Below are 24665 nucleotides of genomic sequence, written 5' to 3' on the forward strand. Positions count from 1 at the left end.
TTAGGGACGGAGACCCGTCCCGGGGAGGGAGTCGTAAAAGAGGAGGAATTTCCAAGCACCAGGAAACCCTCTCACCGGCGGGTGTGGGGGAGGATTTTTTATCTCGGAGGGCAACATAACTGGGAGGAAAAAATAAATAAAATCCACAGATTACGTGCCTAAAGTAACTCCCAGCAAAGAACCCCAGACGCTCGCATCATCCGCCACCAGCAAGTGGGGGCTGAACGGAGAGGAGCGGGCGGCATTGCCTAGGGTAAGGACCGGGCCCGAGTGCCCCGAGGGCAATCTGAGGGAGCTAACGTGAGATAGTAACCTAAACTGTGGGACAGCGAGAGAGAGAGAACTATCCCGCGAAAAGCCCAACTCTAAGGCACTGCCGGCCCGCTCACAGAACAAAGGACTGAGCGATACCAGAGGAGAGCTAGCCGGCTGCGGACCGCCCCATCCCCCGCGGGACACAGCGGGCAGGCGGGGCCCGCCAGAGCCGGAAAGGGGCAAACTCGGCTCCAGAGAGGGCACCCCCTACCAAACTGCAAACAGGCTCCCAGTTTCTAAGCAAAGACTGCCTGAGATCCCGGAGGGTCGACAGCCGCCGGGAGGGTCGCAGCCAGAGACCAGCTCCCCAGAACCGACACAAAGCACACCGGAGCCGGGCGCGCCCGTAAACCGAGGCGGGGACCAGGGAGGCGATAAGCCGCACCGCCCCAACAGGGGACAGCGCCCTCGCCAAACTCCTGGCCGCCTGGGCAGCTCCGACCGGGAACGGCACAAGCCGCGGGCGAAACCGAGTCTGCGCCTTTGTGGAGTAACCGGGAGCCTGAACCTGAGCGGCTTAGACCTGGGAAGTGCACGCAGCTCAGGGCCCGTTCCCCGGCCGAGTAACCTGAAGCCTGAGCAGGGTAGACGGGGAAAGCACACACGCCGTGAGCGTGGGCGAACCCAGTGCGGCCGAGACACTGCGAGCTTAGCACACACACGCCAGAATTGCAGTGTTCCTTCCTCCCCACAGCACGATTGAACAAGCGAACCTAAAGAGATCACCTCCACCGCTTTGTTGCAGGGCGGAAATTAGATACTGAAGAGATCTCCAAACAGAAGCCAAATAAACAGAGGGAAGCGCTTTGGAAGGGACAGGCCAACAGATTAAGATCCCTGTAGTTAATACCGACTGCATTAAAAAGGACCTATAGATCTTGAAAAGTATAAGCAGGAATAAGGATCTATCTAAAACTGAGCAGATCCCACACTGCTCACAACAGCTCCAGAGAAAGTCCGGGATATATATGTTTTTTACTATTATTTTTTTTTTTTTTAATTTTTTTTTTAATTAAAAAAAATTTTTTTTCTCTTCTTTCCTTTTTCTTCAAGTCCTCTATTACACCTTTAACTTTCATTTTCATAACCCACTATTAACTTGCAAAAAAAAAAAAAAAAACCTATTTTTGAAGCAAACTACATACATATATCTTATACCTTTTGTGTTTTCTTTTTTTTAATGTTTTTTTCCTGTTCTACATTTTTTTACTGTTTCTTTTTTTTACTGTTTTACTGTTTTTTTTCTTTTTACACTGTTTCCTTTTTTTTTTTTAGATTGTAAGTTTTATAAGAGTCTAACCTCTACTCTAGATTTTTAATCTTTGTTTTACATATTTGATATCAACTTTGTACATTTAAGAACCCAATCTTTAGGAACCATTTTTACTCAGGAGTGTGATCACTGGCCTGATCACTCTCTCCCCCTATTGATGCTCTTTCTTCTCCCCCAGGGAACCTCTATCTCCCACCCTCCTCCTTCTCTTCTCAACCCAATTCTGTGAATCTCTGAGGGTGTTCTGGGTACCGGAGAACACTTCAGGAACAGGATACTGCCCAGATCTCTCTCTCCCCTCTTAATTCCTCCCTTGCTACTCATGCTCACCTCTGTTACCTTCCTCCCCCCTCTCTATGTATCTCTGTGAATCACTCTGAGTGTTCCAAACTGTGGAAAGCACAGAGGGAAGTGCTTACTGGCTAGATTGCTCTCTCCACATTTGAATTCCCCTCTTCCCCTCCTGGTCACCTCAACCCACCCCCCCCACCTCATCTCTCCATGTAACTCAGTGAACCTTTCTGGGTATCCCTCACTGTGGAGAATCTTTTCACCATTAACCTAAAAGTTTTATTATTGAGGCTGTATGGAAGGAGAAGTCTTGAGGCTACTGCAAGAATAAGACTGAAAGCCAGGGGAAACATTAATTAATAAGAGACCATCCAATAGCCTCCATAAATTCACTGAAACCAAGCTCCACCCAAGAGACAATAAGTTCCAGAGCAAGACATAACCACGCAAATTCTCCAGCAACGCAGGAACATAGACCTGAGCATCAATATACAGGCTGCCCAGAGGCACACCAAATCCATAGACATCTCAAAAATTAATACTGGTCACTCCATTACACTCTAGAGAGCAGAAATCCAGCTCCACCCACCAGAACACCGACACAAGCTCCCCCAACCAGGAAACCTTGACAAGCCACCTGTCCAACCCCAACTGCAGTGAGGAACCTCCACAACAAAGAGGAACTTCATACTACCAGAATACAGAAGGGCCACGCCTAACACAGCAATCTAAACAAGATGAAAAGGCAGAGAAATACTCAGCAAGTAAAGGAAAATGAGAAATGCCCACAAAGCCAAACAAAAGAGGAGGAGATAGGGAATCTATCTGAAAAAGAATTTAGAATAAGGATAATAAAAATGATCCAAAATCTTGAAAGCAAAATGGAGTTACAGATAAATAGCCTGGAGACAAAGATTGAGAAGATGCAAGAAATGTTTATCAAGGACTTAGAAGAAATAAAAAGGAATCAATATAGAATGAATAATGAAATAAAGGAGATAAAAGACACTCTGGAGGGAACCAACAGTAGAATAACGGAGGCAGAAGATAGGATAAGTGAGGTAGAAGATAGAATGATGGAAATAAACGAAGCAGAGAGGAAAAAAGAAAAAAGAATCAAAAGAAATGAGGAAAACCTCCGGGACCTCTGGGACAATATGAAACGCCCCAACATTCGAATCATAGGAGTCCCAGAAGAAGAAGATAAAAGGAAAGGCCATGAAAAAATACTCGAGGAGATAATAGTTGAGAATTTCCCTAAATTGAGGAAAGAAATAGTCACAGAAGTCCAAGAAACCCAGAGAGTTCCAAACAGGATAAACCCAAGGCGAAACACCCCAAGACACATATTAATCAAATTAACAAAGATCAAACACAAAGAACAAATATTAAAAGCAGCAAGGGGAAAACAACAAATAACACACAAGGGGATCCCCATAAGGATAACAGCTGATCTTTCAATAGAAACCCTTCAGGCTAGAAGGGAATGGCAGGACATACTTAAAGTAATGAAAGAGAATAATCTACAACCCAGATTACTGTACCCAGCAAGGATCTCATTCAGATATGAAGGAGAATTCAAAAGCTTTACAGACAAGCAAGAGCTGAGGGAATTCAGCACCACCAAACCAGCTCTCCAGCAAATGCTAAAGGATCTTCTCTAAACAGGAAACACAGAAAGGATGTTTCAACACGAACTCAAAACAACAAAGTAAATGGCAACGGGATCATACTTATCAATAATTACCTTAAATGTAAATGGGTTGAATGCCCCAACCAAAAGACAAAGGGTTGCTGAATGGATACAAAAACAAGACCCCTATATATGCTGTCTACAAGAGACCCACCTCAAAACTAGGGACACACACAGGCTGAAAGTGAAAGGATGGAAAAACATATTCCATGCAAACGGAGACCAAAAGAAAGCAGGAGTCGCAATACTCATTTCAGATAAAATAGACTTTAAAATAAAGGATGTGAAAAGGGACAAAGAAGGACACTACATAAAGATCAAAGGATCAATTCAAGAAGAAGACGTAACAATCATAAATATATATGCACCCAACATAGGAGCACCACAATATATAAGGCAAATACTAACAAGTATGAAAGGGGAAATTAACAATAACACAATAATAGTGGGAGACTTTAATACTCCACTCACGCATATGGATAGATCAACTAAACAGAAAATTAACAAGGAAACACAAACTTTAAATGAAACAATAGACAAATTAGATTTAATTGATATTTACAGGAGTTTCCACCCCAAAACAATCAATTTTACCTTTTTCTCAAGTGCACATGGAACTTTCTCCAGGATAGATCACATCCTGGGCCATAAATCTAGCCTTGGTAAATTCAAAAAAATTGAAATCATCCCAGCCATCTTCTCTGACCACAATGCAGTAAGATTAGACCTCAATTACAGGAAAAAAACTATTAAAAGTTCCAACATATGGAGGCTAAACAACACGCTTCTGAATAACCAACAAATCACAGAAGAAATCAAGAAAGAAATAAAATTATGCATAGAAACGAATGAAAATGAAAACACAACAACCCAAAACCTATGGGACACTGTAAAAGCAATACTAAGGGGAAGGTTCATAGCAATACAGGCGTACCTCAAGAAACAAGAAAAAAATCAAATAAATCAACTAACTCTACACCTAAAGCAACTAGAGAAGGAAGAAATGAAAAACCCCAGGGTCAGTAGAAGGAAAGAAATCTTAAAAATTAGGGCAGAAATAAATGCAAAAGAAACAAAAGAGACCATAGCAAAAATCAACAAAACTAAAAGCTGGTTTTTCGAGAAGATAAACAAAATTGATAAGCCATTAGCCAGACTCATCAAGAAACAAAGGGAGAAGAATCAGATCAACAAAATTAGAAATGAAAATGGAGAGATCACAACAGACTCCACAGAAATACAAAGGATCATAAGAGACTACTACCAACAGCTATATGCCAATAAAATGGACAACTTGGAAGAAATGGACAAATTCTTAGAAAAGTATAACTTTCCAAAACTGAACCAGGAAGAAATAGAAGATCTTAACAGACCCATCACAAGCACGGAAATCGAAACTGTAATCAGAAATCTTCCAGCAAACAAAAGCCCAGGACCAGACGGCTTCACAGCGGAATTCTACCAAAAATTTAGAGAAGAGCTAACACCTATCCTACTCAAACTCTTCCAGAAAATTGCAGAAGATGGTAAACTTCCAAACTCATTCTATGAGGCCACCATCACCCTAATTCCAAAACCAGACAAAGATGTCACAAAAAAGGAAAACTACAGGCCAATATCACTGATGAACATAGATGCAAAAATCCTTAATAAAATTCTAGCAAACAGAATCCAACATCATATTAAAAAGATCATACATCATGACCAAGTGGGCTTTATCCCAGGAATGCAAGGTTTTTTTAACATCCGCAAATCAATCAATGTAATACACCACATTAACAAATTGAAAGAAAAAAACCATATGGTTATCTCAATAGATGCAGAAAAAGCCTTTGACAAAATTCAGCATCCATTTATGATTAAAACCCTCCAGAAAGCAGGAATAGAAGGAACATATCTCAACATAATAAAAGCTATATATGACAAACCCACAGCAAACATTATCCTCAATGGTGAAAAATTGAAAGCATTTCCCCTAAAGTCAGGAACAAGGCAAGGATGCCCACTTTCACCACTACTATTCAACATAGTTTTGGAAGTTTTGGCCACAGCAATCAGAGCTGAAAAAGAAATAAAAGGAATACAGATAGGAAAAGAAGAAGTAAAACTCTCACTGTTTGCAGATGACATGATCCTCTACATAGAAAACCCTAAAGACTCTACTAGAAAATTACTAGAGTTGATCAATGAATATAGTAAAGTTGCAGGATATAAAATTAACACACAGAAATCCCTTGCATTCCTATACTCCAATAATGAGAAAACAGAAAGAGAAATTAAGGAAACAATACCATTCACCATTGCATCAAAAAGAATAAAATACTTAGGAATATATCTACCTAAAGAAACAAAAGACTTATATATAGAAAACTATAAAACACTGATGAAAGAAATCAAAGAGGACACAAACAGATGGAGAAATATACCGTGTTCATGGATTGGAAGAATTAATATAGTGAAAATGAGTATTCTACCCAAAGCAATCTACAGATTCAATGCAATCCCTATCAAGCTACCAATGGTATTTTTCACAGAACTAGAACAAATCATCTCACAATTTGTATGGAAATATAAGAAACCTCGAATAGCCAAAGCAATCTTGAGGAAGAAGAATGGAACTGGAGGAATCAACCTGCCTGACTTCAGGCTCTACTACAAAGCCACAGTCATCAAGACAGTATGGTATTGGCACAAAGATAGAAATATAGATCAATGGAACAAAATAGAAAGCCCAGAGATAAACCCACGCACATATGGACACCTTATCTTCGACAAAGGAGGCAAGAATATACAATGGAGAAAAGACAATCTCTTTAACAAGTGGTGCTGGGAAAACTGGTCAACCACTTGTAAAAGAATGAAACTAGAACACTTCCTAACACCGTACACAAAAATAAACTCAAAATGGATTAAAGATCTAAACGTAAGACCAGAAACAATAAAACTCCTAGAGGAAAACATAGGCAAAACACTCTCCGACATAAATCACAGCAGGATCCTCCATGACCCACCTCCCAGAATATTGGAAATAAAAGCAAAAATAAACAAATGGGACCTAATTAAAATTAAAAGCTTTTGCACAACAAAGGAAACTATAAACAAGGTGAAAAGACAGCCTTCAGAATGGGAGAAAATAATAGCAAATGAAGCAACAGACAAACAATTAATCTCAAAAATATACAAGCAACTTCTGCAGCTGAATTCCCGAAAAATAAACGACCCAATCAAAAAATGGGCCAAAGAACTAAACAGACATTTCTCCAAAGAAGACATACAGATGGCTAACAAACACATGAAAAGATGCTCAACATCACTCATTATTAGAGAAATGCAAATCAAAACCACAATGAGGTATCATTTCACACCAGTCAGAATGGCTGCTATCCAAAAGTCTACAAGCAATAAATGCTGGAGAGGGTGTGGAGAAAAGGGAACCCTCTTACACTGTTGGTGGGAATGCAAACTAGTACAGCCACTATGGAGAACAGTGTGGAGATTCCTTAAAAAACTGGGAATAGAACTGCCATATGACCCAGCAATCCCACTGCTGGGCATATACACCGAGGAAACCAGAATTGAAAGAGACGCGTGTACCCCAATGTTCATCGCAGCACTGTTTACAATAGCCAGGACATGGAAGCAACCTAGATGTCCATCAGCAGACGAATGGATAAGGAAGCTGTGGTACATATACACAATGGAATATTACTCAGCCATTAAAAAAAATACATTTGAATCGGTTCTACTGAGATGGATGAAACTGGAGCCCATTATACAGAGTGAAGTAAGCCAGAAAGAAAAACAACAATACAGTATACTAATGCATATATATGGAATTTGAAAGATGGTAACGATAACCCTATATGCGAGACAGAATAAGAGACACAGATGCATGGAACAATTTTTATGGACTCTGAGGGAGAAGGTGAGGGTGGGACGTTCTGGGAGAATGGCATTGAGACATGTGTATTGTCGTATGTGAAACAGAGCACCATTCCATGTTCGATGCATGTGACAAGGGCTCAGGGTCGGGGCAATGGGATGATCCAGAAGGATGGGATGGGGAGGGAGGTGGGTGGGGGGTCCGGGAAGGGGAACACATGTAAACCCATGGCTGATTCATGTCAATGTATGGCAAAAACTATTACAATATTGTAAAGTAATTAGCCCCCAACTAAAATAAATAAATTTATTAAAAAAAAAAAAAAAAAAAAAAAAGAGCTAATAAACATCACTTTAAAATAAGACATGCTCTCTTAAAGAACTATCAGAAATAAGACCAAGAATACTGACGAATGCCCACTTGAGGATTATCTTTAATATTTTAGTTCTACACAATGTATTACTTTTAAATTAACACACACAAATTTCCTGAAAATACTTTCATGTGCTAAGCATTTAAATGATGAGATAAAAAGACTAAAGTAAAATATTTTGTTATGCTAAGCCTAATGTAAATGAATTTCAGAGCATGGTATAAGGTCACATTGAACAGTCAATTAAACCATCTGGATCATCAACATTTTTTATGCCTAAGTGTATATGTAAATATAAGAAAAATGTACATATTTGTGTCTGACTCTACTGGCATATTTTCATAAACAACAGATAAATGAGGAAAATTATTTTAATCAAGATTAAAACATTTAAATTATAAACTGATGCATTAATTAGAAATGTTACCTTGGATTTCTGTGATTAGTTATATAGTCACCATTGGCCTCTTTGTCTTTACTTGGCTTTTCTTTCTTTACAGAGAGTCTTCGCTGGATCAATTCTCCTTTATCAAACATGAGGTGTAGGCGGTAACTGACCAATTTGATTATTGTGAAGAATATGGTCACTGAACTGCAGTAAAAAAATACAGTGATGGCATTTGGAGGAAAAGCCTAGAGAAGAGAAAAGAAAAGGGAAAAAAATTATTTGCTTGTAGGATTATCTTTTATCTTATATATGAAAACATTTTTTAAGTATTTATTAAGCATAAATTGGGCAAGGTTTCAAATTTTATTAGCTTTGTAACTTTTCCTTTTCTTAATACCCAAGGAGAAAGAGCTATTACCTTTTTATCTTTTTAAAAAGTCTTATTTCTCAGGTTCTGCCACTAGCTGCAATGACCAAGATTTGATTTGCAGGCAGGAACCTCACAGAATGAAAGATACAGTATAGCAAGACTCTCCACTTCTACTACTCTTTTCTATAGTCAAATCTGGTCTTCTTGTGCACGTGGTCTTCAAGGCCAGAGACAGGCCTTTGAGATGCTGTTTTCTTCAACAAAACACAAACACTCTTGCAGAGAACAGAGGAAAGAAGAAAGAAATTAAAAAACCTGATTTCCCATTGGGTAAATATCATCAAGCCATGGATTATTCTAGTGGCATGATGTAGGCAAGGGGTCTATGAGAGTGTACTGTTTCTAAAACACAGAAGGATAATCCCACTCCTGGGCATATATCCAGAGAATATGATCCAAAAGGAAGCAGGCACCCCAATGTTCACTGCAGCACTGTTTACGATAGCCAAGACATGGAAGCAATCTAAATGTCCATCAACAGATGAATGAATAAAGAAGATGTGGTACACATATGTATATAATGGAGTATTATTTAGCCATTAAAAAGGATGGAATAATGCCAGCTACAATAACTTAGATGGACCTAGAGATTGTCATACTTAGTGAAATCAGACAAAGAGAAATATCATATGATATCCCCTATATGAGGAATCTAGAAAGAAATGATACAAATAAACTTACTTACAAACAGAAACAGACTCACAGACTTAGAGAATGAATTTATGGTTACTAGAAGGGGAAGGGATAGTTAGGGAGTTTGGGGTCAACAGGTACACACTGCTAAATTTAAGATGGATAACCAACAAGAACCTACTGTAGCACATGGAGCTCTGATCAATGTTATGCAGCAGCCTGGATGGGAGAAGAGTTTGGGGGAGAATGGATACATGTATATTTATGGCCGAGTCACTCTGCTGTGCACCTGAAACCATCACAATATTGTTATCGGCTATACTCCAATATAAAATAAAGAGTTCAAAAAAACAAAAGGCAGAGGGACATTTCCATCAGTAGCAATGGATCTTTACATGGAGATAATGGTGAAGGTCAGTATGATTCTGTCCAATCCCCTCAAGAAATAAGTGCTAACGGAATCACTGAGATCCATTTAATTCTCTCCTCACATCCCGTCCTATTTCTCTCACAGACCATGAACCATGACTGGTTTTCCAATCCTTCCTAAATGAAATTCTTATCTTCTGGGATAGAAATGATCCTGAGTGTCTCAAGATGATACTAAGAACAGCCTCAACAGAGTGAGACCTTTTTCATCAATGCGCCTCCCAGAAGGACCTCAGAAAGACAGTGATGAGTCCAGTCTGTGCTACAACATGGAACACAGCTAGGCTTGGAGACCACATGGCCTGGCCACTTTCTGGTCCTACACAGCCTCTGCACAACTTGCCCTGGTCTTATCTGTTTACCATCTTGGTAAGACCATTTCTAAAACAGAATAATAATGGGTTATTGCTCAGTTGTGTCCGACTCTTTACGACCACATGGACCATACAGTCCATGGAATCCTCCAGGCCAGAATACTGGAGTGGGTAGCCTTTCCCTTCTCCAGGGAATCTTCCCAACCCAGGGATTGAACTCAGGTCTCCCGCATTGCAGGCGATTCTTTACCAGCTGAGCCACAAGGGAAGCCTGAACAGAACAGACAAACCAAAAGAACAACCAAGAAAGATCACCAACAGGAAAAGTCAAAGTGACAAATTTTCATCACCACTGACTTGTTTTTATTTCGTGGGGAAAAAAGTCCACAAATAAATATAAACTCATAAATAAATAAATGAAAGAATGATTAAATAAGATAATAGTAGACAGATAATATATAAAGTCAGTTTCCCTCCCTGAAAGCAGACAAGTGTCACATTTACACATGTATCTCCTCATGAGAAGTTGTGAATAACCTCAAGGAATGTATAGACAAATTAGAAAAAGAGATTAAGAGGTCATTAACAGCCTTCATCACCTTTTTTAACCTGTCTGTATATTTCAGGTCTAAAATATATTTTTAAAACAGGCTAGAAGAAAAGAATGAAATAATGCCATTTGCAACAATATCGCTGGACCTAGAGATTGTCACTTTAAGTGGAATAAGTCAGCAAGAGAAAGACAAACATATATCACTTACGTGTGGAACCTAAAATAGGACACAAATGAAATTACCTATGAAATAGAAACAGACTCAGAGACATGGAGAACAAACTTGTGACTGCCAAGAGGGGTTGGGTGGGAGGAAGGATGGATTGGGTACCAGAAGTGGGAGGGTGGAGAGAGGGAAAATTAAAGGAAGGTGATTAAAACTTATAAGAGTAATAAGTACTAAGGATGTAGTGTACATGATGACTATAATTAACATTGCTGTATGATACATAAGAAAGTTGTTAAGAGAAAGTTGTTAAGAGAGTGGGTCCTAAGAGGTCTCATCACAAGAATTCTTTTCTTCTCTTTCTACTGTATCCATTGTATATATGAGATGCTTAATGTTAACCAAGCCTATGTTTTGCTGTGATAATCATTTCACAATATATGTAAATCAAACCATTAGGATGTATATCTTAAATGTTGAGTGTCAATTATTATTCAATAAAAGTGGGGGGAAAAGAACAAAAATTTAAAAAAAGCTTTTAATAAAAAGTAAATCCCAGCAGGGCTTCCCTGGTGGCTCAGTGGTAAAGAATCCACCAGACAATGCAGGAGGGCAGGTTCGATCCCTAGGCCAGGAAGATCCCACATGCCTCAGAGCAGCTAAGCCTGTGCACCACAACTACGGAGTCTGTGCTCTAGAGCCTGGGAACCACAGCTACTGAGCGCACACACTCTAGGGCCTATGTTCTGCAACAAGAGAAGCCATCATAATGAGAAGCCTGAGCACCACATCTAAGAGTAGCTCCCACTCATCACAGCTCAAGACCCAGGACAGCCATAAATAAATAAAAATTTTTTTAAATAAATAAATCCCAGCAAATGTCTGTGAGAACAGATTGGCAAACTGCCATATACAAATTACATTCAAAAGCTGTTTGAACTATAATGTAACTTGGGTTTCATAGTATTCCAGTTAGCAGCGGTAGCAAAGAAAGTGCTCTCAAATACACATGGACTCCCCTGGATTTCCCAGCCTCCCTTGCAGTCTGGTGGGGGCCATGTGCCTACTTTTGGCCAATGGACTATGAGCAGAAGTGGTCAGGGTCACTTCTAAGCCTAAACAATTATAAGCTGGGTGCTTCCTCCATGCCCTTCTCCTCTGTAGCTGATCATGTCAGAGGTCATGATTTCCCAGATCTGTCCACAAGATGATAGAGCTTCCTTCAGCCTGGGCTCCTGGGTGACTGTGGAACAAGGACCTTACAGACCCCGGATGGACATATAACAGAAGCGAGAAATAAACCTTTGATTCACTGAACCACTGAGATTTGGGGTGTGGCACCTAGCGTGGCTTCACCTAAATACATGTCGGGGTTCCATTTTATGAGGAAGCTTCCATTCAAATCAGATTAGAGATAAAACTCTAAGGCATTGGGAAAAGAAGGCTAGGGAAGAAGGATGAGAGAGAAAAGATTACATATGGATACCGGGGAAATTCATTTGGAAAAAAACTGACTTGCCACAACAAGAAGAGATATTACTTTTCAGTTCATTCTCATACCTATGGGCTACAGCATAAGCTTAGTAATGTTGAAATTAAGAGAAGGCAGCAAGTTAGAATTTGAAGTTAACATGAGTATCAGTAACTAGTTTGCAACTCAGGTAATAACAGTTACTGTTTCATCCTCGATGAAGGACCACTTAGAACTTTGTCACATCACCAAAAAGCCCCTACACCACACCAGACTGTAGAGAAACACATTTTATTGAAACGTTCCTTGGAGATAGGAAAGATGTCACAATATGTGACACATGGCACATTATTCTTCCCCAAATTCTCTGCTCTAATGATTCTTTTAAAAACCTCTCCCTTCAGCAGACCCTACAAATGGAATTATTCAATAAAATAATAAATGACATCCATGAGATGTCCCCTTTTATTATTATTTTTTTGATATTTATTTATTTGGCTGTGCCGGGTCTTAGTCGCAGCATGCAGGGTCTTCGATCTTCCTCATGGCATGCAGGGTCTTTTAACTACAGCATGTGATCTCTTAGTTTCATCATGTGGGATCTAGGTCCCTGACCTGGGATTAAACCCAAGCCCCCTGCATTAGGAGCTCGAAGGCTTAGCCACTGGACCACCAGGGAAGCTTCCAAATGTTCCCTTTTTATGCTATATAAGTAAGCTCTGCTCAGGTTCCCCTAATTCTACATTTCCAAGGAGATCATTGAAAATTACTTTCACGACCATTTTACTGCTGATCTCATTATGCTCAATCAACAAAAATCTCCAGTTTCTAGAATTTTCTCTCCTATAAGTGTACATGCAGGGAAAAGACGGGGATTTAGGAAGGACTCTGTCATGAATGAGCAGTCTTAAATTCACGTTTAATTTCAACCCCAGATCTTTCTCTCAATATAAGGTATATTCAGATTTTGAATAGAGGTTTACTTGCTCTAAAGTAAATCATAATTTTCTCTTCTTTCCATGAACTTATCATTTGAACACATCTTTACTAACAATAAGAGGCAACATTTTTTCAAAAGTATATCCTTGGCCAAAGATAAGCTATATGTCCTTTTCTGATCCATTATTAGGATAACTAGTCATATCATCCTTTGACTGAACTTTTTTCTGACAAAATTCATGAAAAATAACATATTACCAACTAAGCATTATGAATACAGTAGTTTGCATTTTTTGCTAAACTGGGTTTCTCAGGATTTAGCATTCCCTAGAAGCACCTGTCTGTGTGTATACCCCAGTGGTTCACAGCTTCTCCCCGTGGGGCCCACCTCTGTTCCTTCTGCTCATAGCTCTGGTTCTTTCACAGTCAGCATTCCTTTTTTTTGATATACCCTTTTATTGTGGCAAAATACATATAACAAAATTTACCATCTTAACCATTTCAAAATGTACAGTTCAGGGGCATTAAGTCTACTCATAGTGGGTTTTGTTTGTTTGTTTGTTTTTTGTTTTTTTTAAAAAATAAATTTATTTATTTTAGTTGGGGGCTAATTACTTTACAATATTGTAGTGGTTTTTGCCATACATTGACATGAATCAGCCATGGGTTTACATGTGTTCCCCATCCTGAACCCCGCTCCCACCTCCCTCCCCATCCCATCCCTCTGGGTCATCCCATTGCCCCAGCCCTGGGCATTTGTCTCATGCATCGAACCTGGAATGGTGTTCTGTTTCACATATGATAATATACATGTTTCAATGCTATTGTCCCAGAAACAATAGTGTTTTGCAACCATCACCACCATCCATCCAGAGTCTTTTCATCTTCCCAAACTGATGAACTGAGCTTTCCTTGGGAGCTGACAAAGCTAAGTTCAGGGAGAAGTCTGGAGAAGTCGCTGACTCATGGCGAGGAGTCAGGCTCTCACACTAGCTGCTTGGTAAGTGCTCCTGAGATGACAAGTGTGGGCCTTGTGAGGGAAAGAGGATCCTGCAGCAGTGACATCACATGAGGAGACCAGCACCGCGAGAAGCACTGGATGATGGAGAGGGGACCAATGGCCCCAGTCTCCTGAGTCAGAGCAAGGAAAGGGCTTAAAGAATTAGGCCCAGTGGTGGGAATAGGGGGTGCACTTCTGTGCAAAACGGGAGTAGAGATTTCTAAGAAGGGAAGATTTTCTGATAACCAAGGGATATGAGTAGGACTGTATGCCTCTTTCTGGGCATCAACCTGCTTCTCCAGTTCCTCACAGATGGAGACACTGAGGCCCTCTGTCCATCCCATTCTTAGGCTAACCACAGACTGGTCGCTGACGTGGGGGCAAGTCTTTCTGCCGACATACCAGCCACTGTATGTGGGAGAGCTGAGTCTTTCTAGCATCCAGTACAGTTTCTATATGACAGCATCAATGTCTTGTCTTCCTATAGGACACACCCTACTCCTAAATGCACACCATTATGTTACGACCCGGAGAAGGCAATGGCACCCCACTCCAGTACTCTTGCCTGGAAAATCCCATGGACGGAGGAGCCTGGTAGGCTACAGTCCATGGGGTCGCTAAGAGTCGGACACGGCTGAGCGACTTCACTTTCACTTTTCCCTTTCATGCACTGGAGAAGGAAATGGCAACCCACTCCAGTGTTCTTGCCTGGAGAATCCCAGCGACAGCGGAGCCTGGCGGGCTGCCGTCTATGGGGTCGCACACAGTCGGACACCACTGAAGCGACTTAGCAGCAGCAACAGCAGCAGCAGCAGCATGTTACGACCTCATGGGTGCTCAAACTGACCCTCTCTGGCCAGCATCTACAAATTTAATCCCAAAGCCTAGTATTCTTCAACAGCTTCTCTGACTTTAGGCTCCTCTTGTACGTTTTCTGGCCCAAACCTAGAACGGGCCATTTCTCCAAAGAATTCTACTATCTTTAAGAAGGAAATGGTATTTAAAGATCAGAATCTGACTGTGAGATTTGTGCATCCTTATTAGGTTATCACTGATTCTAGGTGTTTTGTTGCTCAGTTGCTGAGTCGTGTCTGACCCTTTGCGACCCCATGAACTGCAGCACTCCAGACTACCCTGTTCTTCACTATCTCCTGGAGTTTGCTCAAACTCATGTTCATTGAGTGATGCCATCCAACCATCTCATCCTCTGTCACTCCTTTCTCCTCTTGGCCTCAATCTAAATAGAGCTAAAAATATGCAGTTTTTAGAAAAAAAAATCATGATTTCAGATGGGTATTTCCAATTCAAATGGTAGATTACAAGGTTCTAAGTAACTTCTATGATTTCACTTGTACCTGTTTTCTCTTATTGCTGAACTCTTGATTCCTAATCATAATTTCTTATTATCATCGATCTATAAATATAATAATTTCAAAATAATAATATAAAATTTTTTGATGACAATAAGATAACCAAATGCAATTTAAGATGTTTTTGGTGTTTTTATCTTTAGGTTATATTTCAGTAGACCTAGAAACTCCGTGTTTAAAGTCATTTGAAATAGTTTTTGCTTCAGTATGCCACCAAACTATCAAATAAAATTCATTCCTTTTTGCCAGCTCTGTTGATATCCTCCAGTCTATTTCCTTTACTTTTCTATTAGCTTTTTCTTAATTTATCCTTTTATTGTGTCTTCTTAAAAACAAAAAGGTAAATGCTTTCTATTTCCTTCCTAATTTTTAGCCTAATTTTAACTTCTGTTCTTTTTCTACTTAATAATAGATCCTAGAGATCACTCTATAGCAGTCTACTGTCCCATTCCCTTTTTCACAACTGCATAGTACTCCACTTTGGAAGTACCATATATAGTCATTAACCCATTCCCTATCAATTGAAACCTATTTCTATTCTTTTATTATAATAAATTGTGATTCATCTTATACATATATCCCTCTGAATTTCTGAGAATTGTTATTTGTTTAAAGTATATTAGGTATTACCTTTTAAATCGTTGCAACCCAGATATGCCAAAATCACATTATTTTAATATGTACTTTTCTTATATTATTAGTAAAATAATCATTCACATGTTTATTGAAAATACATGTATGTATATAGATTTCTCTGTCAGTTGTCTATTTTTGTCCTTTTTCAATGTGTTTACATTTTTATTATTGATTCTTAATTATTCATTCAAAGATGGTCAGTTCCATGAGGACAGGATCAGGTCTGTCTTGTTCTACATTATTGTATCAACAACACCTAGCCTGGTATGTAGCAAATAGTTGCTCAAAAATCTTGGTGAATAAATAAACATTTATGATAGTTATGCATGTCTACATGTTGTAATTTTTCTCCATTTAATAATTTTACAACCTTAGAGAAGCTATTTAGCCTTCATAAATACCTATTTCTGCTGTGAAATGGGAATAATAGCTGTTAACAGGATTGTTAACTATTGTACTAATATATTTTCTGGTACTTAATACCATGTCACTTATCACCATCATCATCATCTATACATCATCCATCAATGCCATGGAATAATAAATTCAGATACAGTGTTTTGAAGTGAGTAAAGAGCTACAGAGCAAATGTTTTTATTGCTTGCCTAGACAGTGAGAAATGTTAATATATAATAAGAAAAAAATAATTATGAAATAAGCCCAACAGTTGTTTTCTTGGTAAAGTATTTTTTCAGGGATGTTTCTTATTTTCCAATTTTTATTCTTCCCTGATTAAGTATTACATTGTAATCTTTTTTTCTTTTAAACTTTTAATTTTATATTGGCATATATAGCCTATTAACCGTGTTAACAATGTTGTGATAGTTTCAGGTGGACTGCAAAGGGACTCAGTCATACATATACATGTATCCATTCTCCCTCAAACTCCCCTCCCATACAGGCTGCCACATGCAAAGTTCCCTATACAATAGGACCTTGTCGGTTATCCATTTAAAATACAGCAGTGTGTACATGTTTATCCCAAACTCCCTAACTATCCCTTCCCCCATCCTTATCATATGACATTCCTCATATGTTGAATCTAAAAAGAAATTATACAAATGAACTTATTTACAAAACAGAAACAGACTCACAGACTTCAAGTTGTAGTCTTTAAAGGAAGAATAAATTATCAAAAGATTAGGAATACCAGTAAAAATAAGTCTTAGCTCTCTTCATTTTCTTTTGAGATGATAAAGATTGGGAGAAAGGAATTAAACATACACATAACCCAGTATAAAAAATTCCCAAGGTCCCTCACAGTCCCAACATTTCTATATTTGTTTTCTGTATTTAAGATCAGCCAAAATCAATAAATGAGGTAAAATCAGTCAATGGTCTTTTCATTTTAAATCCAAGTTTCCTATGATAGGGAAAAAGGTTGTATTTATTACATAAATGACATAAATATTCTCTTGTATTGCCATCTAAGTAATAAAACAAAGGTTGTCACAGAAACAACAGCATAATTTGAACTTTAAGGCAATCCAGTACTAGGAGTAACACCTTGGTTTTCAAGCTCCATTTTTAATGATCTGGATCCAGGCCACCACATTGCAGTGGGTATACTGAAATGCAACTAACCACGGACGCTCTTCCAAAATTGTGAGTTCCCATATGAGTTAGATTTCATTAGTGGGAAGAGTGATTTGATTATCCACTGTGTATGAAGCAGCCCTCCGGGGACCACAGGGGAATTAAAATCACATCCTCATCGTCAAGATTCCTCCCAACTTGGAGGAAAGATGGGTCTCCCTTGACTCCACATCTCTCTCTAGATATTGCACTGCACTATTTCTCATTCCCTGCATGAAAGCATGGTCTTTTCCACCTGTCTTCACTTCTTCACCTCCCACTGCTTCTTAAACCCACAGCAATCAGACTGCTACTCCGCAACACTCCACTGAAAAACGTTCTTGTCAACATCTCTAAAGACAATTTAATCCAATTTTCTAAGCAGCACTCAACACAGCTGTTTACATTTTGTAATGTTCTCTTCATTCTGCTTCTAAGAAGCCACACTCCTAGCTTTCCTCCTGTCTCACTCTCACCTCCTCTTTGCCTTACATCTGAGTCTACAGCTCTTGGGGCCTCTTCTCTCTTCCTACATGTTCTCACTCAGTCCCTTGGCATCAATATAATCTCTATATTGATGATTTTCTAATCCATAGCTCCAGCTTAGATTGCTTTTCTAAGCTCCCCACACCTATATCCAACTACCTAGTCAATAATTCCTCTATTTTGATATCTAAAAGGAAACTCCAAGCTAACATGTCTAAAGTGAGGTGTTTGGTTTCACATCCTTTCTTACCACTGTCCTCTCCTACCTACCATTTCCCATCTCAGTCAATGGTATCCCATATACCCACTGCTCAAACCAAGTAACCGGGTATCACCCTTGATTCCTACCTTTATACTTATTTCTCCACCCAAAAGTGAATGCATCACTAAATCTTATCAAACTAGACCACATTTATCCATCTTTACTGCCAACATTATCTCTGGGCTGGACTAGTGAACAGCCTCCAAACTGCCCACATCTATCTTGTTCTTTCTTGAATCTAATTTTCACTCAAGAGCCAGAGACATTTTTTGATAAAGTAAAATGGCTTATCTTTTTAATGTGTTTTCTAACCTGTTCTATACCTCTCAAAATTATTAAATCAACAAAGATGGAGGAAAAAAATTAGAATTAAATAATCACAGATTAGCTTAATCATATATCAAATTGATAGCATAACCATAAAAACAAATCAAAAAATAAAAATAAAGAATTAATCCTATACAAATATTGAATTACTACATTGTAAACCTGAAACTAATGTGACATTATATGTCAATTATATCTCAATAAAATTGAGAATTTAGAATGTTCTGTCTGTCTGTGAGTTTGTTTCTGTTTTGCTGTATCCATTCATTTGGTTTATTTTTTAGAGTCCACATACAGGTGATATAATACAGTATTTGTATTTCTTTGACTTACTTCGCTAAACACAGTACATTCTAAGTTCGTCTGTGTTATTGCAAAGGGCAGAATTTCATTCTTTTTATGGGTGAGTAATATACCATTATACATATACATGCCATTATATTACTTATTTTATGAGTGAGTAATACACCATTATACATATATATACACTCCCATACCTCTACCAAAACAAAATCTTTTGGTTAAGTTCATGAGTGTTTTGTGATCTTTATTATTACTACTTTAAGAACACACCAATAATGTGCTGTGAGAGTACTGTTTTCTAAAGTTACTTGGATTAATTGACATTATATGTCAATTATATCTCAATAAAATTGTTTAAGGCTTTCCTTTTCCCTCTGCGCTATAGTTTTTCATGCTTATTAGTGTGGTCTCATAATTTCTTTTTTATTTAATGTATATAATTCATTCCTACCATCATTACTTTTTTTAAAAAATTAAATATTTTATTTATATCCAAACTAGATTTTTTTGAAAAAATGAAGTACAGTTAATTTACAATTTTATTTTAGTTTCAGGTATATAGCATAGTGATTCAGTATTTTTACAGATTATATTCCATTAAAAGTTACTACAAAATAATGGCTATATTTCCCTGTGCTGCATAATATAGCATAATATAGCCTTGCTGCTTATCTGTTGTATACACAGTAGCTTGTGCCTCTCAGTTCCATACCCCTGTATTGCCCTTTCTTTCCCCCCTCTCCTCACTGGTAGGAATGAATTATATACATTAAATAAAAAAGAAATTATTACATTAAATAAAAAGGAAAGCCTTTCTTCACAGAAGAATACCTAACCAATAAATAGAAAATCAATATTTTGCAGCCATCATTAAGGTAATTATTTTAGCCAAGCATCATTAATTTATGGTACAATCATGAATGAAAATTTTGAGTGGAGATATCTGGGTGCTTCCCTGGTAGCTCAGAGGGTGAAGAATCCACCTACAATGCAAGAGACCCGGATTCGATTCTCGGGTTGGGAAATCCCCTGGAGAAGGGAATGGCAACCCACTCAAGCATTCTTGTCTGGAGAATCCCATGGACAGAGAAGCCTGGCGGGCTACAGTCCATGGGGTTGCAAAGAGTCGGACATGACTGCCTTTGACTTTATAATAACATGTACAATCTCCAGGTTTCCTCTCCCAGATTACTTGTTAAATACAAGGGGAAACCGGGTGGGTACCTTTACAACAGAGAAATCTGACCAACACTATCTTTACCAATGACCAAACTTAACAGCACTAACAACGGGGGAAATGACATTGGGTGGCTGTGATATGATCAGGACAAGACACATCACTTAGGTAGTATTCATGCCAAAAAATGCATAATCACACATCTAATCTCAAGGATGCAATAAACAAGGACCAAAATTGTGGGACATTCTGCAAAACGACTTTCATTGGCACAAAAGCAAAAACAAAGAAAAAAAGACTTGAAGAACATGTTCTAGAATAAGGGACAATTCAGAGACATCACAACTAAAAACAGTGTGCAATCCTTGATTGAAACTCAGATCCAGAAAAACAAAATGAAAAGCCCAGCTAGGAAGGACATTATTGGCATAACTGGTGAAATTTGCATGAGAACTATGTATTTGACAAAGCATTATATCAATGTTTCTGAGTGTGACAATTATGTGAGAGAATGTTTTTTTCCTTAAACCTGACAAAGTTTCTAGAGGGAAGTGTCTTGATGTCTGTAATTTATTCTCAAATGATTCAGCAAATTTTAAACTGTATAACCATGAGAGTGATGAAGTAAACGTGGCAAAACATTGAGAACTGGTGGCTCAAAATGAAGGGTGGGTATATAGTATTCATATTTATTGTGCTATTTCTGTAACTTTTCTGTAGATGAGGGATTTTTCAAAAATAAAAATTGGGGGGTAAAAAAAAATATCCTACCTCAAAGTTGACTAAAAAATAACTCATCACTGTATCTCACCATGCTGAGGAAAAAACCCCACACTCCTTCTCAAGGTCTACTATCTTGGTTTGACTAGCTCCTAATCACTCAACAGACTGCAGATTAGAAGTTCTTTCCTTTGCAAAGCCCTTCTAAACATCAAAGCCAGGATGAGGCCTTCCACCTTTACTGTAAAGCATCTTGCACTTCCCTTGTAATAAGTTATCATTGTGTTATTTATATCTGTTTATCTTTTACCTGTTAACAAGGAGAGATACCAATCTATCATTAGCCTGTTGTTTCCCCAATATCCAGCTGAACACCTGGCACTCTGATGCAGTAGACATAGGTCCAACAAATAGGTCCAGTTCTTTTCTGGACACACAGTAGGACTGTACTTTCCACTGCCCTTGGAGTACAGGAAAGTCCTGATGAAGAAAAGTCTGAGTGCAATGGGCACGTAGCCAGGAAATCTACATGCCTGTGATAAGCAGGACCCCCTGCTAACCACGATCTCCATTCCCAACTAACCATGTTGGACATACAACATGAATTAAGAAAAAATGGTAAAACCAAGGAGATTTTGAAGTTGTTACATCAGCACAAATTAGTATATCCTGACTGTTATATACGTGTTCAAATACTGAAAGAAATAATTCAAATAGACAATGTTAAATATATGAAAAACTTAAAATAATCTTCATAGTTTAAGTCTCTCAGTCATGTCTGACTTTTTGCGACCCCACACACTGTAACCTGCCAGGCTCCTCTGTCCATGGAATTCTCCAACCAAGAATCCTGGAGTAGGTAGCCATTTCCTTCTCCAGGGGATCTTCCCAAACTAGGGATTGCACCCAGGTCTCCTGCACTGCTGTCAGATTCTTTACCATCTGAGCCACCAGCGAAGCTCTAGTCTTGATAGTTCAGTTCAGTTCAGTCGCTCAGTTATGTCCGACTCTTTGCGACCCCATGAACCGCAGCACAACAGGCCTCCCTGTCCATCACCAACTCCCTGAGTCCACCCAAACACATGTCCATTGAGTTGGTGATGCCATCCAGCCATCTCATCCTCTGTCACCCCCTTCTCCTCCTGCCCTCAGTCTTTCCCAGCATCAGGGTCTTTTCAAATGAGTCAGCTCTTTGCATCAGGTGGCCAAAGTATTGGAGTTTCAGCTTCAACATCAGTCCTTACAATGAACACTCAGGACTGATCTCCTTTAGGATGGACTGGTTGGATCTCCTTGCAGGCCAAGGGACTCTAAAGAGTCTTCTCCAACACCACGGTTCAAAAGTATTAATTCTTCGGCGCTCAGCTTTCTTTATAGTCCAACTCTCACATCCACACATGACCACTGGAAAAACCATAGCCCTGACTAGATGGACCTTTGTTGGCAAAGTAATGTCTCTGCTTTTTAATATGCTGTCTAGGTTGGTCATAACTTTCCTTCCAAGGAGTAAGCGTGTTTTAATTTCATGGCAGCAATCACCATCTGCAGTGATTTTGGAGCCCAGAAAAATAAAGTCAGCCACTGTTTTCACTGTTTCCTCATCTATCTGCCATGAAGTGCTGGGACCAGATGCCATGATCTTAGTTTTCTGAATGCTAAGCTTTAAGCCAACTTTTTCACTCTCCACTTTCACTTTCATCAAGAAGCTCTTTAGTTCTTCACTTTCGGCCATAAGGGTGCTGTCATCTGCACATCTGAGGTTATTGATATTTCTCCTGGCAATCTTGATTCCAGCTTGTGTTTCTTCCAGCCCAGCGTTTCTCATGATGTATTCTGCATATAACTTAAACAAGCAGGGTGACAATATACAGCCTTGACGTACTCCTTTTCCTATCTGGAACCAGTCTGTTGTTCCATGTCCAGTTTTAACTGTTGCTTCCTGACCTGCATACAGGTTTCTCAAGAGACAGGTCAGATGGTCTGGTATTCCCATCTCTTTCAGAATTTTCCACAGTTTATTGTGATCCACACAGTTAAACGCTTTGGCATAGTCAATAAAGCAGAAATAGATGTTTTTCTAGTACTCTCTTGCTTTTCTGATGATCCATCGGATGTTGGCAATTTGATCTCTGGTTCCTCTGCCTTTTTTAAAACTGGCTTGAACATCTGGAAATTCATGGTTCACCTATTGCTGAAGCCTGGCTTGGAGAATTTTAAGCATTACTTTACTAGCATGTGAGATGAGTGCAACTGTGCGGTAGTTTGAGCATTCTTTGGCATTGCCTTTCTTTGGGATTGGAATGAAAACTGACCTTTGGGGACAGGTCAAATAAATCAGTCTTTACTCACACAGTGGCATACCATGCTGACATTAAAAATAATGAAGTAGCTCTTCATGGAATGTGCTCCAGAATAAAGTGGAAAAGGTAAAATGGAAAAAACAAGGAGATGTAGTACAGATAAATGTCTGCACACAAAATAGTGAACTGGAAGTGTTGACTGAAGAGCCAAGGTAGGATAGATATCAGATTCCAGGACAACTTCTGGAACAAAGCACATCCAGAAACTTCTAAATAGGTTATGACAATGAGCAAGATGACCCTAAAACCCCTCACCCAAAGTGAGGATGTAATAGAGTCCAGAATGAGAGGACTCATGAAGATTGTCAGAGAACCCCATTGGCATTCAATGAGCCCTGTGTATCTCTTCCCCACAACCAAGAGAAAGGCTTTGGTGGGACCACTCAGAGACTTATTATGGTCCTGACAATTTGGGCAGGGAGTATGATGCCTGATTCTTCCCAGAAGAACTAAAAGATGAGAGACTGGCTGGCTAGTTACTCTGATGGAAGGATGAAGAAGTTAATATGCTGGGGTTTGGTTGCCCTCCCAGTCTATTCAGGGAGAGAATATGTGAGTATTTGCACTGACCGTGTGTGCAAATGACTTCAGGGTTTGCTTTAGAGGTTCAGAGGGGCCCTGGACCAAAAGAAAATTGGGGTGGACTGCCACATGCCAAAGAACTGTGGAAGGAGTAAGCAACCAGGCAGAATAGAGATACAGCAAGCCTCCTCAAGGAAACTATGGGTAGGAGAAACCTGGCAAGGAGAACAGGGTCTCTACAGAACATGTGGAAGGACCTCGCTGGAGAGAGTCAGCTGGAAATGTGAGCCATGTTTCAAAAGCTGACAGCCAGCTTACCCCACCACACTGGTTAACAAAGAACTTTCCTACTCTTCGATGCCAAAGGCATTAGAACATCAGCCAATGTGTGACAGAGAAAAGTGAAAAAAGACCAGGCCATCCTCATATCCCTATGGCCTGGCATCACCATATGGAATTGGACACACTGAAATCCCAATCAAAACTGTGTTTTGTTACTTAAAGCAACTATAAGGCCTTGTGTTATCTGTGACCTGAAGTCATGGGGCTTGTACATTTTTTTCTAAAAATAGAGAAAGAACTCCCTACAGAGCAAATTAAAAGGGAGAGTGGATGACAAAGAAGGCTGCTTTGGGATTAAACCTCAGAACCCTGAAGTCAAACTCAGTCACATGTGACCAAATGTCACCTGGAAGAACACACAAGAGACAGTATGTGGTGGTTGGCTCTCAAAAACTGTACTAGAGACAAGTGTGGGAGGGAAGGTAACTTTCCCT

General features: G+C 39.2%; 1 protein-coding gene across 2 annotated transcripts in view; it reads right to left on the reverse strand.

Annotated features, from left to right (window-relative positions):
• Positions 1–24665, reverse strand: part of PCNX2 (pecanex 2) — a 308594-nt gene that overhangs the window by 277167 nt on the left and 6762 nt on the right. For both annotated transcript variants that reach the window (XM_081570388.1, XM_081570387.1), the window contains exon 2: positions 8256–8461. In XM_081570388.1, the coding sequence (XP_081426514.1) occupies positions 8256–8461 (206 nt within the window). The remainder of the gene's footprint in view (positions 1–8255; positions 8462–24665) is intronic.

Source organism: Giraffa tippelskirchi, chromosome 2, assembly GCF_054371585.1.
Source record: "Giraffa tippelskirchi isolate mGirTip1 chromosome 2, T2T-mGirTip1v1.2.pri, whole genome shotgun sequence".
Taxonomy (NCBI): domain Eukaryota; kingdom Metazoa; phylum Chordata; class Mammalia; order Artiodactyla; family Giraffidae; genus Giraffa; species Giraffa tippelskirchi.